This window comes from Durio zibethinus, chromosome 21 (assembly GCF_047325235.1).
Source record: "Durio zibethinus cultivar Kanyao isolate XHJ-2024 chromosome 21, ASM4732523v1, whole genome shotgun sequence".
In the NCBI taxonomy this organism is placed as follows: Eukaryota; Viridiplantae; Streptophyta; class Magnoliopsida; order Malvales; family Malvaceae; genus Durio; species Durio zibethinus.
In genome coordinates this window covers 8,117,710-8,136,090 of record NC_143182.1, presented here as the reverse complement: position 1 = coordinate 8,136,090, position 18,381 = coordinate 8,117,710, and the positions used below count along the sequence as shown (strand labels likewise).

Here is an 18,381-nt window from a genome sequence, read left to right as displayed (position 1 = left end):
ATTAAAGAACTGTGAAAGCCAATAAATTTATGAGCTGGGCTATTGCCCATTTTCCAAAATAATTCTTGAATTTACAATTTATTTTTTGTCAAAAGAAATCCGAGAGTAAATAAATTATTTAATTTTTTAGGTTAGAACAAAATGTATTATATTTAAAAGTTTAAGACAGATGATTGTAAGTCGTGTATTCGAGATGACTTTAATAAGTGATTACCGACAAAATTTCAATTCAAAATCTCTTTATAAAAAAAGACAAATCTTAATTAATTAAACTAACCCCTTATTATTATTTTTTTTGAATTTACAATTATTTAAATAATTGAATCTCAATCTGAACTTGTTATTGGGCAAGTGTTAAATTTGGGTTACAAATTACGTCTTGATTATTGAGTATTTCTTCATGTTGAGAATGGGCATATCAAAGCTGGGCTTTGCAATCAAGGAGAGGGCTGATAAACAGGAGAGCAAAGCAAGACTTAATGGACTGTTAATTGCTATCGGCTATCGACCGTCTATTTTGATTTGGGCTTATTTCAGGGGCTCACATAGTTTTGAGTAAGCTTAATTTAACAAGTAATAATCATTTTCTTTTTCTTTTTCATTTACAAGAAAATTTAGGAATTTCAAGAAAAAAAAAGTTAAACTAGAAAAAGATTAAGAATATACAACAAAATTTATTCTTAATCTCAATTTATTTTATTTTTATTAATAAATATATACATGATTAATTCCGTAAACAAATCAATAAATTTGAAACTTATAAATATATTATTATTAAGTTTTAACAATAATTAGTATATAAAAGTACTAATTAATTAAAATTTATTTTGTTAGTTTTTAAAATGTAAAATATAATAGATTTTTTTTCATATTTTCATGTGCATATTTAATGTTTTCTGAAGAAAAAAAATATTTTTAGTGCATCTTATGTTGAAATTTTTTATTATGATGCGGAATAAATGATGATTGAATCTTTCCTTATGTTGAGAACGGGCATATAAAAGTTGGGCTTTGAAAATCAAAGAGAGGCCTTACAAACAGCAGACTAAATCCATTGGCCTTACTTCTTGGGCTCGAATAGCTCAAACCAAGTTTAATCTAACAAGTGCTAACCATTTTTTTTTTCTTTTCTTTTTCGTTTAGGAATTTCAAGAAAGGGTTAAATTAAAAAAAATTTAAGATTATAAAATAAAAATTTATTCTTAATCTCAAAATTTCAACTAATATTCTTAACTTTATATTAAACCCTCATATGCATCGGTTAGTAAAGGGTCTGATGTAAAGGTTTTGAGAAAGATGAAAGTAGTATTATTTGAATCTTTGACTTGAAAACATCCTTAATCTCTTTGAAAATATTAAGGTAATGAACATTTTCTAAAAGCCAAGAAAAAAAAATGCTTGTATAGATTTAAATATCCTAACTTTATGCAAAAAAAAAAAGGAAAGAAAGTAACTCTAGCAACCCATCCAAATGAAAATCGAGTTATTAGAATTCAAACTAAAGGAACTCAAAAGTATGAAATTTGTTATAAAACTAATTTTATGAAAAAAAAAATCTTTAGCAAACGGATTATAGACCATACAATGTTGATATAGAAGAATTCTCCAGGCAAATTTTGGTCTAGATAACAATCCATAACAGCGGATTTGTGAATGAGGCTTGTATTGTTTCCAGCTCGAAAGTTTGAGAAGCAAAGTACAAAGCAGGTGCAACTTTCAGTAATTGTCACCACATCACAGCCTTGTAGAATTCAATTCTCTCAACCCTGTTGCAAACTTTAGGTGGGTTTCATAAATGAAAAAGGAACAAATTTAGCTTTACTTGTAACTCAATTTCGATCCTATTAACCCAATGTTACCAATGATTTTTTTTTTTTTAATTTAGTAGCAAGGAGTTCCTACACTTTGTCTAATGCATTTCTTCCCCAGATTAGTTTGAATAAATTTATCTACGTCAGGTCTAAGAAATTCATGAGAAATAATCTTCTCATAACCAGTGAACTCGAAGCCAAGCGACAAAGTGCACACTTTATTTGCTATTTGAGCCAACCATTGGATGGTTACAAAAAGATTAATGCAAATGGCATTATTATTCCCTAAAATTCCCTAAAGCTAATACTTAATTTGCTTTGACACCCTTTGAGAAGTAATTCATTTCAAAAAATGCCTTATTACAAGACCTTGGGTATTGTTTTCTGAATTGATTTTCTTCTGTGAAGAATTGTTGGTTATATGGAATCCATGAACAGTAGAGCTATCATATCTGCTTTTTCCACATTTGTTTTGTCCGGAACTTTGAGATTTCTATTGCTTGATGAATCTAACACAATATATTATCATGCCCTGAATCCTGATCAGCCTGTCATATCAGTTTCTTCTTGGACATATTTAGCTAAGGCTGCATTAAAAAGGTCTAAGTTGCACTAGCATTGTACTCCAAACTGAATATAGGATTGCACTAACTTGTGATGGACGTAAAATTTTGCCTGTCCTGTGTCCTATCTCAGTCCCTGGAAAGGATAAAACAGGTGGGCTATGACAACTTGGCATGTCAATCCAGAGAGGTTGTGACTTGGTCGGGTTGTTCCCAAGTTTGTCAATCCAACAGTCATAAAACCAAATTCTTGTTTTGTTATATTTAAGCTAATCATTTACTCTCTTGGAATATCGGTTTCTGATCTTTCAACTCATCTGAACTGGATGCTAGTGTCACCATCATAGTCGCAAAGTCAAGGTTATAGGCTCATCTTTCACTAGCATGTATGGTAAGAATAGACTCATCCTTCGTGATTTAGCAATAGGTTTTCGGAGTGAATTGAGAAGTGCTCAAAAGAGTTGCCTGCTAAGACTACATTAACAATTCAGAAGGCTAAGGCCAGTAGGAACACCATCTCGAATTACTAGAGAAATTTGGAGATTCAGCTATATCACAATTGTTCAAGGAATCCTATTAAGATTATGACCTTGGAATTTTTTCTCCTTTTGGCACCAAGACAAATTGCTGCAAGGAGGAAGGCACATATGTGCAATCCTCTTGGATTTTTACCTATAACAAATGATGAATTTAATGCAAATGCCATTACATGTGGTCATCCAATCCAATTATACTTGCAGTCTACTCCAATTGGTTGCATTCTCTCCACTCTCTAGAGTCTAGAATTTCGAGGTTGAATTATTTAGAAAACAGGTCAGGCTGTAAAGGGATTGAATCATTTAGTAGATTCTACAAACTCTTTGTCCCTCCTATAAATTGCATGTTCTAAGCAATGTTCATTGCTTCGTTTAGGTCCACCCCGCCGGAGTCTCTAGTCGACACAACCACGTGAAGAAACAAATTCTGATTTGCAGACTATGGTTTTGTACAAGATGAAGATGATGGGTCCCTTGCAAAGGGATTTTGGCAAGGAAAAAAGGTAGCCATCCCATGTGTTATTTCACTGTTGTTAGCAGTGATGTCGAAATTATAAGGGACTAGAAACATGCATTACCATAGTTAGCAGTGGTGTCCAAATTATAGGGGGTCGGAAACATGTAGATAAACCAGGGAGAAGGACAAATGCTTTCAGCTGTTAAATGCAGTCAGGTTTAGGGGAAAAAATTAATCCGTTGCTGCTGTGAAGGGCATGGTAATGAGGGGAACAGATGGGTCATTGAATTCAAAGCTCCCAGTTGAAAACCAATGCCGGCTGTATCTACGTTCTATTTTGGGAATGTGAAGAGAAAGGCCCCATGACTTACGCTTGGTTTTGAAGTTTCCAGCTTAATGGAGTCAATGGACATAATTTTTTTGTGGGCTTTATTTCTTGGACCTATTGCTCTCTCGAGTTGCACCTTTCAATAGGTGAACTTTCTGTTGAATTCTAAATTAAAATCTATTTCTCTGACAGGTACCATACTCTTAGTCTCAGGCTCAGCTGCTACGGATGAAGCCATCGGCTGCAATAAGTACTCCAGTCATCGATGCTTTCCAGGAGACTAAATCTGAATATAATGCTAGCAAGAATTTTGTAACAGCTAAAGTTAGCGTCAAGGCAATTGCATTTTTTTTATTACACCAAGCCTGCAAGCCACCAACCAAGAAACATGGACTTGAATCTAAAATACCTATTGGCTATTGCAATCGTCATCTCAACCAAACAATGAATAAAGTATTATTGGAATTCCAGTTCTTCCAAGCTCTACTACTGATTAGTGATGTTGGAAGTACCAGCAAGGGCAGAGTAAGAGGCAGGGAAGTTGGACTTTTGTTTCAGTGAAAGCAATGTTGATGCGTTCGACATCCCAAATGGGGGTAATCATGCAAGGACTTTGATAAGTTCTGTGTCTGTCACAAGCTGTAGAAAAAGAATTGGCTATTTTCTTTTATTATGCACTTTAGAACGGGCATGCATGCCTAAAGTAGGTGGTGACTCTGTCTAGAATCTAGATCACATAAGAAGCAGTATGCAGAAATATTGGTCATTGAGGAAATAAAAGAGTAAAACCCTGGAATTGGTCTAAAGTTGGGAGACTTGTGCAGTATCAAATCCCTTCTCCTTTTTCGGGCTTTCTGGACATCTAACTGATCGAGGCTGCTCCGACGTCCAAAGTAGCATCAACTTCTTAAATAGTAAAATAAATTTGGACCCTTTTAACCATCTGGTGTCGTGGTGTAGTTGGTTATCACGTCAGTTTAACACACTGAAGGTCTCCGGTTCGAGTCCGGGCGACGCCACCAATTTAATTTCACTTTTGTCCATGACATGCAGAATTTTTAACAGTGTCCTTATGCTTTTAGGATATCTACAGCTCATTAGCACATAAAATAAACTCATGAATTGGTTCTCACTTCTCAGGTTTTGGAATATGCTTTACAGAGAAGATCTAATTGTAATTTTGGCATGAGAGCTTTGAGGCTCTACCATGTGCAAGGCATCAGACTTGGAAGCCCTAGATTATTCAGTTATAAGTTGGTCAATGAAAAAGACAATAATATTTAAGGGAATAGTGATGTGATGGTGGGAGCGGAGTTCCATCGTCCTCTATGATCATAGGTCCTACCTATCCAAGATAGTCGTTTATGGGCAACCTGCAAATCTGAAACATTGAATCAAGTGGGCCTTTACCTTGATTACCAAGAGTTTGATGGTTATTTGTAAGCATATGCCATGTACCTCCCAAGAGAAAGTGGTAGGGAAAATATTGTTCCTTCTCCAAGATTTGATCAATTAATTTGTGAAACTTATGTTCAAAGGACTCAAGTAGATTCATTGATGAAAATGGATTTTTTTTTTCTCTAAACTTTTTTGGAGGAAGCAGATTCATGCATCGGTATCAACCTTACTGGTTGAAAATGAAGCTTTCGCTATGTCAAAGTCATGAATTTGTGGATTGTAACTTTTTTTTTTTTTGTATAATTAGTACTGTGAATAAAATCTGGAAACCAATCAACAAAATGAGACAGAGCAATGATGGAATAGAGAAAGGAAACTGTGTCAATTTAACTTGATTACTGAATTATGGTACAAACACCGTATGAAAAGATTAAAAAAAAAGCCTCATCATCCTCGGCTTACAAATGCCCAAAGAAATCAAAATTTGGGCCTTCGGAGAGGGCTCTGTTAGCCTGTGCTACCTGTTTTTTTTGTTTTTCCATTTTTTTTGGTATATTGTACAGTATGTTTTATTTTTTACTCCATAAAAAAACAAAAGAACAAAGACAACGTCCTAGCTGCGGCTGAAATACTTTTTTTTTTCCCTGAGGATTAGAAATTTAGAACTGTGAAATGCATCATCTATGGCAAGCTATAGTTCTCTTTTTCTGTTGCTTAGTTTCCTCTTTCCAGACCTTGCCAATATCTTGTGCAATCCTCATGGCATCTGAGGAAGCACCAGAGAGCCCTCTTCTTGTGAACCCAGCTGCATATAGTCCGGCATTGTCTTTCCAGCCATGTGGGAAGGGAGCCTTTGGGAATCCATTCTTGGAGAAGAATTCACCTTCCTGTTCATCATGGAACCAAAACAAGATTAGTTCATTTTGTCCAAAAACTCTATATATATTTGTCAAAGATAGAAATTTCATATGAAAATCTGTAGAAGGTTCCCCTTTCAAAAAAAATGTTAAATATTTGAGATTTAAGGGAATAGGACAAATGGTAGTCTGACATTCTCAGTAAATGAGATAGTACTATCATTTTCTTTTTCTTTGACATAAAAAGTTGAAAAGCTGAACAGAGGAGTTTAGAACATTTTCTCACCTGAAGCCAGGAGGGAACATTGCTGCAGTATCCGGTAGCCAGAACAACTGAGTCAATATCAAGTTTTTCACCGTTAACAAGCTCAACTTGTCCACGTGAGAAACGCTTGATTCCAGGAACAACATTAATATCACCTAATCCGATTTTCTCCAATGCACCAATGTCCAATACAGGGGTTTTTCCTTTAGTGTTCTTGAGTTCCAATGGACCTATTGATGGCCTTTCCAGTCCATATTTCTCAATGTTTCCGAGCACCAACCAGGCCAAAATCAACATAAGCTTGTCAACAAGCCAAAGGGGTAGCCATTTCATCATCAAAACAGCTAATTCAAATGTCGATTTCCCAAAAATTTCTCTTGGCAAGACATGAACCTGTTAAAAAGAAAACAGAACAAAAACCCCCATTAGAATTTAATCTCGTGCTTATTTTTCTCTTTAAAGAATATCTGATAAGGTATGTATTGATGACTTACAGAGCTGCGAACCACCATTGAGGGGGAAGCATTGTGGTTACAAAGATCAAGAGAAATTTCCATGCCAGAGTTGCCGCAGCCGACAACTAGCACTTTCTGTCCCTGGAATTTTTCTCCGGACTTGTACTCAGAAGCATGGATAACCTCACCACCGAACTCAGCCAATCCTTCAATATTAGGCACCACACACTCGGCATTTTCACCTGTGGCCACCACAAGCCAGCGGCAAATGTAATCAAACTCCGTCTTGTTTGAGCTACTTGTAACAACGGTCTTGACCCTCCAGAAACCACTGGTCTCATCGTATCGAGCTGACTGCACACACTCATTGAATTTTGGGTTAATATCAAAATGTTTAGCATATGATTCAAGGTATTCAATGAACTGTCTCTTTGTTGGGTACTCAGGGAAATCCTCGGGAAAAGGTACTTTAGGGAGTTGACAGAATTGTTTGGGAAGGTGAAGCTTCAGCCTGTCGTAGGTGCGTTTTTGCCACAAAGAAGCTATGCATTCAGCTCTTTCTAGGACAACAAATGGCACCCCTTGTTCTCTTAGGCACGCAGCTGTGGCTAGCCCTGAGGGTCCGGCACCAACTATGACCGGACCATTGACCAAAGTCCATTTACGTTGAAAGAAATCTTGATCCTGATCAACAAGGCGGAACAAGTTCTCCATTGTGAATACAAAGAATGGTTTCGAAAAATGCCTGAAGAAACCTGAAAATTCTTTGTTTGGTGTTGTTTAAAGTTCTGCTAAAGGCTGTCAAAGAGTATGCTTGTTTCTAATATCGGTGAACACAAAAGAGAGTTGAAAGAGAGAAAAAAAGAAGATGGTGTTGTTTGATGTTTGTCGAGAGGAGAACTGGATGTTCTTGGTTTGGAGGGAGGAGGGATTTGGACGAGCCCTTAAATAAGGGAGCTGGTGGGTAAAGGTCCATGTGATCGCAATAAAAAATTAATGCGGCTTGAAAGGGCCATTTTTTTTTTTTTTTAAAATTTAAAGGGCCAGTTTCAAATCATAAGCCGGTGGCTACCTTTTGTTATTTTATCAAATATTTTAATAAATCTTATTTACATTATAATTGCTTAAAAATTTGTCTAAGGATTAGATTTTTTAAAAAATTATTTTATGAATTTATATTTAATACAATATTAGTTTATAGCATTTATAAGTGATTTACATAATAATATCTAATAAAAATTTAATTTTTTAAATATATTTTTACATTAAATGTATTTACTATTTAAGATTTTAAAATTAATTTTTTGAAGTATTATTATATAATTCATTGATAATATATAACATTTAATAGTACCTTAAATATAAATTTTTATTTTATTTTTTCTTTAAAATTTTTTTTTATCAGAAAGACGTGAATATAGCTTTCATTTTAATAATTATAACAATAATAACTAGGTACTATTTTTGTTTTTTTTTCTTCTTTAAAATTATTATAGGAAGTAGCTGGGCATAGAATAAGCAAATATTGAGAGGAGAACACACTTAGGTTACCAATGAAAACATAGAGTTTCAATAATTTTGATATCCAACATCAAATGTGCATGTAGATTTCATAGCAAGCTCGAGATTCCATATTATTATTGTGTATCAATTATTGTATATGTTCCAACAAACTCTATAGTAAGTGAATTTTGATAGGATTCTTATATCAAAAAGAAAAGGATAACTATTAAATGCACAATCATAATCGATTACGACAACTGTTTGATCATCATGGAAGAAATCAACAGCTACAAAAAAAAAAAAAAAAGACATATAATGCAAGAATTAAGGGTGTTTAATGTTGTGTTATTTGAGGTAAATTAATTATTCAAAAAAAAAAAAAAAAGATGGAGAAGAGAGATTAGAAGGAAACCGACACAGCATCCTCACTGATTCTTTGGACCCACTATATTGGGTTTCTACTTGAAAGCTCAAAAAATTAAAATAAAAAATAGGGAATCATAAATTAACAAAAATCTGTGGAAATGGAAGCAGAAGTGGAGACAGAAGGTGTTGACTAGAATGTAGGCGATGTTCCAACGTCGAGTGGATGAGCCACGTTGTTGACTAGAATAGGGGGCCTGAGTGTCACAATCGCCTTCACACAACAGTCCCTCCATTGCCTTGGCATTGCGACTTGCAAGGCTGTTTTGACATAGGGATTTAGGGTTTTAGTGATTTTTTTTAATGTTTAGTGATATTTATAAATATTATTAAAAAATTTACGGTATTTACAAAAAATATCATTAAGAGTGTCCGGCTATACACGTATCATAAAAAATAACGATATTTTCAAAAAAATGTTATTATATTAGCGATGTTTATATCTGAAAAATAACGTTATATTAGTGACATTTGTATCTTTGAGACGCCGTTAATTTAGTGATGTTTTTATCATAAAAATGTCGTTAAATTGGTGATGTTTGTATAAAAAAAAATCTTTAATTTAGCGATGTTTGTGTTTAAAAATGCCGCTAAATGTCGAAAATAGTAGCATTTGTAGTAAAAACTTCACTAAATTTAACAGTATTTTTTGATACAAATGTCATTAAATTCAGCATTTAATAACATTTTTAAATACAAACGCCGCTAAATAAAAATTTTTACTTTTTTAAAATTTTTTTTAATATTTATTATAATTAAATAAAAATTGTTAAAAAAAATAAAAATAAATTTAAATTCATAAACTGAATATTATAAATATTTAAATATCTAAATACATAATTTGTTTCAATATACATGTAACCCAAAGTTTAATACATACAATAACATTTCACTTTGCATTTGTTTTCCTCTTGTCCATCAACGGACTCCATGGAAAGAGTCGCACTTGCTTTGAATGGAACCTACAATGCCCATTCCTCATCTTGGCTTTCATTGCTAAAGAGAACATTTTTTCAGAAACCTCAAAATGTGTTGTTAGAAATGCATCACAATACATTTCATTTATCTTCTCCACAATTTCATGTTTCATCCTAATTGAAAAATGTCACTGGGTAAACTATAAAAGGTATCATAAAATTTGTAATGCAAGATAAAATTAAAGAAGATATACAAGATCTCATTGTTACATACATGCAGAAATAACAGAGAAATAGATTTAACCAAAGCAATAAACTAAGATAGATTTTTTTGGCCAATGATTAAGATAAATGCACAAGGCAAAAGGATGTACACTTATTCTCTGAATGCATTTCATGAAAATGCCTTTCATAATCATAGTTCTTCTATTTTGTATATATCATTATGAAACTGCTATACTTGAAATGCAGTGCCATATAATTTGAAAAAAGTAAATATATGAAAGGCTGAGAGATAGATATTTAATCAAGTTCATGTTTGATTGCATTGAAAAAAGATAAAGATTATTTGATTCCATGAAGTTTATAAGATAAACCATTTCAAATCATATTTCCAGCTCTTAAATAAATTCATAAAAGTAAATGAATTCAAATGCTTTAAGAGGGAAATAAACCAATCTTTCAAAATAAAATGATCATGCAATAGAGTTTCAAAAGGAAAATACAAATTGTGTAATGGATAAATCAACTATGTTGTACCTTGAACTGATGCTACAATTGTATCTATAAAGATCAATACTTTTTTAGACTTAGTTGCAGTCAAAACTGTATCATGGAATCATTAGAAAGTAATTGAAAAAAGTATAGATAACCAATCCAAGTTTATAGGTCTACAGTATGCACCTTTCAACTGTTACAATTCATCAATCAAGTTTGCTACAAAATTCAACAAGAAAATGGCAAAAAAATAGAGAAAAATCAGGTTAATAAACTAGTAACTCAAGTGATACTTAAAACAGAGAAAAACAGAGCATTAACAACTAAATCTATCCAAACACCAAATGAATTCATGAAAATAAATGCAATCAATTAAAAAATAACAAGTAAACATGTAAAACTAAGAATATAAAGTATGGGAGAATCAAATCGAACACCTACAAGGAGAAAGGATCATCATTCATCAAGTTGCATGGATCATTTCTATCTTCTAGATTCAACCTTAACTTTGAAGATTTAACTGTACTTGTATAGATGGAATCTGAGGCTGAATTTTTACTGAATTATAGCCTTATGAACTAGGAATCTAGGAAAAAAATTTGAAGTAAATCAATGTAGAATTCACTGAGTTTTGATTAAAACACTAAAGATAGGTCAGGTGCACGATTTTGAAACCAGATTTGAGTTCAACGTAAATTTTACAGAATTTGAAAAAGAAATCATGAGAATTTGTAAATTTCATTATGAAAATCTTAAAGAACATTAAAAAAGAATGTAGGAAACCTAAAATTGTAACAAGATTCAATTAAGAAAACTAAAATTAAAAGCTGTTTGGTTGGAGAGAAAATGAAAATGACAGCAGATCAAGTTTTTACAAGAAAAATGAAAGGTAAAATATCAATTTTTGCTCTAACTTGCACCAGAAAAGATATATGAAAAGCATAAACTTCTTATAAGATAGTTGATTAGTCATAAAATATGGCTTAAACAAGGTTCAAAAAAGTACGAACAAACATCAACAAATATCATACAGACATTCATGTGAAACCATTACCTCTCACCCCAAAACCCCATAGCTTCTGACAAATTATTAAAAAAAGGTTCTTTTTGTAATAGAATACAAGATTCAAGTACATTCAATTGTCATGAATTTATACTTTTATTCAGTTCTCTTGATTCGAAAGATTTTCTTTCAAAACAATTACGTTTTTCACTTCCTCTCACACTCACCCAAACACATTCAACACATTAAATTGAACATCAAACAAAGATTTCTATATTAAACTGCAGAGATAGAGTAGGAATTAAGACAAAGCATTCACATGTAGATATGAGATAAGTGAAAGCAACCTTGTACTAAAGTACTTAAAGCACTTTTCAGTGGTTGAAAAAACTAAAAAAGCTATCTCAGCATCGCAAAGAGTGAAAAGCTCATGAATTTTCTTGAAAAGTCCTCATCTCTTTTTTGAGAAAGTCACCTACCTCATTGCTACATTGTCAATCTTCTTGATTTGAATTTTTTTTCTCGTCATTCTCTTCTAAAAAAAAAGCTAGGGAAAGAAAGAAAATTACAAAAAAGAAAGATGGGGTTTAAATTTTGAAGAAAAATTTTAGGCGCATTATTTTTTCACAATAGCAACGTTTACTTTAAAAAAATTTACTATTTATAAAAAGGATTATTGAAAGCGTTTCAAGCAAAAAATAACTTTAATAATCCTCTTAAATTTTTTAGAGATGACTATTAAAGGTATTTTCTATAAAAAAAAATACCCTCAATAATCCCCTTAAAATTTTTAGAGATGATTATTGAAGGTATTTTTTGCAAAAAAGCGCATTTAATAATCCTTTTAAATTTTGATAAGAAAATTATTGAATGCGTTTTTTGGTAAAAAATACCTTCAACAATTCCCTCTAATTTTTTTGAGGGAATTATTGAAGGTATTTTCTGTAAAAAAATACCTTCAATAATCTCTTTAAATTTTGATGAGGAGATTATTAAAGGCAATTTTGACCGCCTTCAATAATCCCTTTTAATTTTTTAGAAGAGATAAAAAATACCATCAATAATCCTAACCAATTTTTTAAGGGGATTATTGAAGGTGTTTTCTGTAAAAAAATATTTTCAATAATCTCTTTCATTTTTTATAAGAAAATTATTGTAGGTGTTTTGTGAGAAAATGCCTTTTATAATCCATTCTAATTTTTTATGAGAGATTATTGAAGACGTTTTAAGCAAAAAAACACCTTGAAAAATCTGCTCATAAAAAATAGAAGTGATTATTAAATGTGTTTTGGTCAATAATTCTCCTAAAAAATTATAGAGCATTATTGAATGTGTTTTTAACCAAAAACGCCTTCAATAAATCTTTTTGTCAATGAATCTAGTAAAAATGGAGTAGCCTTGTTGGTTAGAATATACTGTCGTTAACCATAAGATTGTAGGTTCGATGCCTTAATAATCCTTTAAAAAATCCATAAAATGCTAAAAAGAAAAAAAAAGATCGAACCTATAACCTTATAATTAATAACTGTATATTCTAACCAACAACGCTACTCTATTTTAAATGCCTTCAATAATTTTTTATAATTTTTTAGAAAAATTATTGAAGGCATTTTTTTTTTATAGAAAACGCCTTGGCTTTTATTTTTTATGAGTAGATTATTCAAGGCGTTTTATTACCTAAAACGTCTTCAATAATCGCTCATAAAAAATTAGAGGAAATTATTAAAGGTATTTTTTTTGTAAAAAGCACTTTTAATAATCCCTTCATAAAAAATGAAAGGGTTATTGAAGGCATTTTTTGACTAAAAACGCTTTTAATAATCCTTTACAACTTTTTAGGAAAATTATTGAAGGCCTTCAATAATTGCTTTTATTTTTTATGAGATGATTATTCATGGTTAACCATCCATCACAACCCAACCCAACCCTATAGGATCAATTTTTTTTTAATCAGGTTTAAGGACAAGTAGTTTTAAAAAAAGTCAAAATCAGGTTTTACGCAAATCTACTCTAATTAATATATATTATTTATTTAATTTTATATTTTTATTTATTTATATTTTAAAAATAATATTTTATATTAAAAATAAATATTTTGTTAATTTTAGATTGAATTGGGTCAATTGCGAGTTTATACATATACAAATCAACTCGAATCATATTTAAATATTAAAAATAATATTTTTAATGTTGGTTAGATTCGAAGCGAGAAAAATCCATCTTCTATTTTTATCGTTCAAAAAATTATTTTTATCTCATAGATACTAAACAATTAAAAATATATGCATAACTTTTTGGTTTAAAAGCTTGGTTTGGCAAACCCAAACCAAAAAATTCTTGAAAAAATGCTTTTGTTTTCAAATGCAATTTTTTTGAAAAATAATTTTATTATCCTCCTATTATTAAATGTTTATTATTTTATACATATTTTTTTGGACATTTTAATTTATCGCAATAATTTTTCATAACAATATCGAACATTTAAAATTTATAAATAATATTTTTCGTAGCATACTTTTTAACGTGTTTTTAAACCCAAAATTTTTCAACCGTTACTGCAATTGTAGTCTCTAAAATGAACGATCCTTGTGAGGTTTTTATAAAACTTAAAGGCATTTATGAGGGGTGTTTGATCGTTGATAGCTTTTTAGGTTTAGGGTTTGTTTTTGTAGTTGTACTTTCTTGGAATAGGCCTGTCAAAGTACAACTTTGTGATTAGATGAAAAAATTTGAGTTGCAACTAGTAATGCGGAAGGCTAGCTAGCTAGTCCCCACTATCCCACTTGATGGTGTTGATGAGCAAAAATTTCATGGGGAAAGGGGGCGGGGGGTGGGTGGGGCGGGCTGATTGGTGAAGGAGAGAGAGGGAAGCATGTGCATTGCCATTGAAGTCGACCTTGAATTCCATGTAGGTCTCTCCTTTTCATCAAAAGATTGAGAGCCATGGTGTTTGGCGTTTCTAAGGTTCACCATATTAAAATCATTTTGGGAGAAATGAGTGGAATCATCATTTCCACCTTTGCTCTATTCCCCCCTCGGCCAGCTTCAAGACAATTAAATATAAACAAAACGAAAAAACAAGACTCCAAATGCAACATACAAATAGATATACATGAAAGAGAAAGAAAGAGATATATATAATTACTTAATTATAGTAATATCCCATGCATGATAACTGATTTGATAGGGATATGTGTATTTTTGCTATCCCCATAGGCCTCCCAAACACCAAGTGAACAGCCTTGCATTGCTCCACCACCAGCCAACGTTTCTACTTTTAGGGATGCAAGGGATTGATGGATTGTTTTTCTTTCTTTTCAATTATAATAATTTGGATTCCTTTATAGCAAGTTCATGGAGAGCTTCCATTTGATACTTTTCTGCACAGCCGGCGGCGTAGTTTGCTAGGAAAGTTAACGCGTTTCGGCTAGAACATCTTTTTAATGCCAAACCTAGCTATAAATCAAAATTCCAAATTATATATAACCCCGAACCCAAAAAGCTAAATTTGCTAAAATATATGGCTATACTTTTAGTCACGTCGTAATGAAAAGTTCAAGAAAGGCGAAATCATTGGCACATATACATATATATATATATATATATCACCGAACTGGATTCTCACCATCAGTTTACACTCTTATTGGAGCTGGAACCTCAGTTGCCAACTTCACCAAGCACAAAGTTAAAAGAATTTCGGGGAATGCCACTTTGAAAAAATTAATACTACTCCTTGGTACCATATACAATTTGTGCATGCATTCTCTGACTTTTGGTTGCTGAAATATATATATATATAGAGAGAGAGAGAGAGAGAGAGAGAGAGAGAACTATTAGAGATTTTTTATGATCACTTCATGATGATTGTTGCTATATATTGTCATAAATATTTCATTCTTATAGGTACATAATTTTATTTTATTAAACACAAGTTTTTTTAATTCTACTAAGAGAGTTTATATTTAATGCATTTTTTATATATAAATTTATATATTATCAATAAATCATATAATGTTATCTCATTAACAAAAAAATTTATAAAAAATTAAATCTTTTTATATTTATTTGATAGCAAAATATAATTTATTGATATTATATAAAATTTATAGATTTATTTGTCAGTGTATTAAATATAAGCTCATATATATATATATATATAATGTGTATTGGAAATAGAGTGGCTGTACCATATCGTAGTATGTAGCATTTAGACATCTATAAGAAGTCTGAGCCGGATAGGAGTTTGATGATTGACCTAAATCTTTCTATTTACTAGCTTAACAGTATTAATTAAAATTAAATTATCAAGAAATTAATATCTCTAAATAATAAGCAAAATTTTGAACATTAATTACAAAAAAAAATATAGTATTGAAAGAGATACCCAAAATAAATCAAGGACACTCAAATTGAACTTGAGGTCAATGGTAGGTAAAATTTTTTTCTAGCCATTATTTTAATTTTTTTTAAGAAATTATTATTTCTATAATTTTGTTTCATTATATTATTATTATTATTGTTGTTGTTGTTGTTATTGTTATTTTTTCATTAATGTTTAGAAAATTTGATAGAGTCTCGATACGTCTACAGTCTAAAAAAATGGCATGTATTGGTCAACCATGTGAGAAAACGTATATATTTTCTTATTAGTTGCAAAAGATATTAAATAATTAATTATATTCCAAAGTTAAGTTCAATTCATGATTAAGAGAGGGCCCCAAAAGATTGCAAGAAGTACCATTTGCTTAATTGTCATTCATAATTAGAATTTTTTAGCTCTTCTTTCTTTCTCTCTCTCTCTCTCTCATGTTCCATATATAAACTATAGATGCCTGCTCATGCCACCCACTATCTTTTTTATACCTTCATTGTTAATATATAAATATATATATTTTATATTTATATATAACCCACTTACCGGAAAAACAAAAATTAAAAAAAAGTACAAAATTAAGGTAGTATTTGGTTTTAAAAAATAGAGATATTTTTTGCTTTCATTTTTAATAAAAAATGAAAAACATGAATGAAAACGTGTTTGATAGTTGAAAATAAAAATAATTTAAAAAAAATAAAATGGATTGAAATATAAAAACAATAAAAAAAGATGTTTTTAATCATGAAAATAAGTGATGTACATTACTCTTTTTTTTTATGTTTTACAAATTATCATATTTGAATACTTTTTAATATCATTAATTAATAAATATTTATTATATTTATAATTAGATTGTCATTAATAATAATATTATTCAATATTTATTTATTTCCTTATTTTGCATTTTTAAAAAATAATTTTTATTTTTTTATCAAATACATTTTTAAAAAAATAAAAATTATTCTCTAAAAAATGAAAATAAAAAATAAAAACAAAAAATATTTTCTCAAATCAAATATAGCCTAAGTTTTTCTTCATAAAGTTTACAATGAAAGAAAAATATCAATAAAATAAAATTTAAAAATCAAACTGTTGTACTTTGAAAAAAAATTGAGGATCAAGATTTTGAGCCTTCTCTAATCTCTTATTAGACCTCCCATACGTAAAAATTATATAATTTTTAGAAAAATATAAAAGCAAATAACATAAAGCATTTATATAAATAAATAACAAAAGCAATTTGTAAAAATTTCCTCGAAATGGAACGACATCTAAACAAATAAAAAGAGTGAGTATCCTTGTTGGATTCTATTTATTTTAACAAAAGACTAATAGTCAAATGCCAATTAAATCAAAGTGAGAGAGAGAGAGAGAGTTTATCGGTGTTTGAGAAATTCATTAATTTCACCATTTTATTGATGCATATAGTAATTATAAATTACAAATGGACCAAAAAAAAAAGTAAAATTACAAGGGAAAAGAATACGGGGGCACATGGCAACATGATAGCTTTCTAAGAATATATGAGAAAACCCCAATTAAACAACCTAAAAAATCTCATCAACAAATCTATATGAACACATTCAAAATCCTTTTTTATTTTAAATTATTTAATTTCCATTAAAAAGGAATTAAGCTTAGAAAGATTTCGAAGATCTTCTTGTTCAAAAACCTTCTCATGGTTGATCTCATTTGACGCACTAAATCTCTCACTCCTAAACTACCAACAAGGCAAATAGCAATTCTATCTCCGGGCAGAATACTTTCTTGCATGTGTTTGGATTCATTGTGGATATGAGACGAACATAAATCTTAGTAGAAATGATTGGCACCCAAAATAATAATGATTATTATTATTATTTTTTTGTATGAGATTTTTGTCAAAGGAAAGATTAATCATGCCAAGGTATATATAAATGATCGAAAATTATGAAAAATTTTATTTAATTATATTTCTTTTTTTTTTTTGACCTGACATTTGTTTCGAGCTATTATGTCTGGAATCAGCTTAGCTAGTTATTGCCTATTTGCTATTTATTTTAAAGGGAAAGAATCTTTAGCTTATTCTTCATAAACTTGAAATTGGATTAATTAGTTTCTTTTCCCTAAAACATGCATTTTATTTTAGCTTAATTGTTGTATCTTTAATCCAAATTTGACGTTAAAAGAAATGCATGAACATTATTACATACCCTGTTCAAAAGAATAAAATCTTTTAGGAAGAAGGGTTTGTGCTGTAAGATGCTCGAATATGTATGTTCATTATAGTTATTGACATCAACATGCATTGTTAATTTTCTTCCTGTTGGACAAGGAACATAGAATATAGATCTTGGTTTTCTGACATGTTTAATTTACATGATTTTTGTTGTCTCTCATCTTGCTTGCATCTTGCTGCAAAATCTAGCATGAAAGATATATAACACTTCCTTTTGGTCGTAAATTATTGTTAACTTAGCACTCACAAGAGTTTAGTCCGACCGGTAAAAAAAAAGAAGAATTCTCTTTTTTTTGTCAATCAAAATTTTATCATCATCAGGAATACTTCGAAAGTAAAATTTAAAAATAACATATCAATGCAGAATCTTACACCCTTAAGATCCCTCAAAGAGAAAATTACATCAAAGTTTCGGGATATATCCCTAATCGTATTACTAAAAAAGAAAGAGAAAATTTGTTAACTTAGAACATGCATGGACCTCACAACAAAATTTTTTTTTTTCAAATCTGTAATTTTAAGTTCTTGTTTTATAGAAAAACTTTGAGAAAAAAA

At 30.5% G+C, this 18,381-nt stretch overlaps 1 protein-coding gene and 1 non-coding gene across 2 annotated transcripts; one reads left to right on the top strand and one right to left on the bottom strand.

Moving 5' to 3' along the window:
• The first annotated feature begins 4,640 nt into the window (after positions 1-4,640).
• TRNAV-AAC (transfer RNA valine (anticodon AAC)) lies at positions 4,641-4,714 on the top strand. The gene has a single exon. It is a non-coding gene; the product is annotated as a tRNA-Val (tRNA).
• Positions 4,715-5,456: 742 nt separating this feature from the next.
• On the bottom strand, positions 5,457-7,597 carry LOC111306145 (putative indole-3-pyruvate monooxygenase YUCCA8). Its single transcript, XM_022904050.2, has 3 exons — positions 6,710-7,597; positions 6,237-6,608; positions 5,457-5,980 (listed from the first exon to the last, which is right to left on the bottom strand). The coding sequence occupies exons 1-3, from the start codon at positions 7,382-7,384 to the stop codon at positions 5,771-5,773; spliced, it is 1,257 nt and encodes a 418-aa protein (XP_022759785.2). The 5' UTR covers positions 7,385-7,597; the 3' UTR covers positions 5,457-5,770.
• Between the last annotated feature and the right edge of the window lie 10,784 nt (positions 7,598-18,381).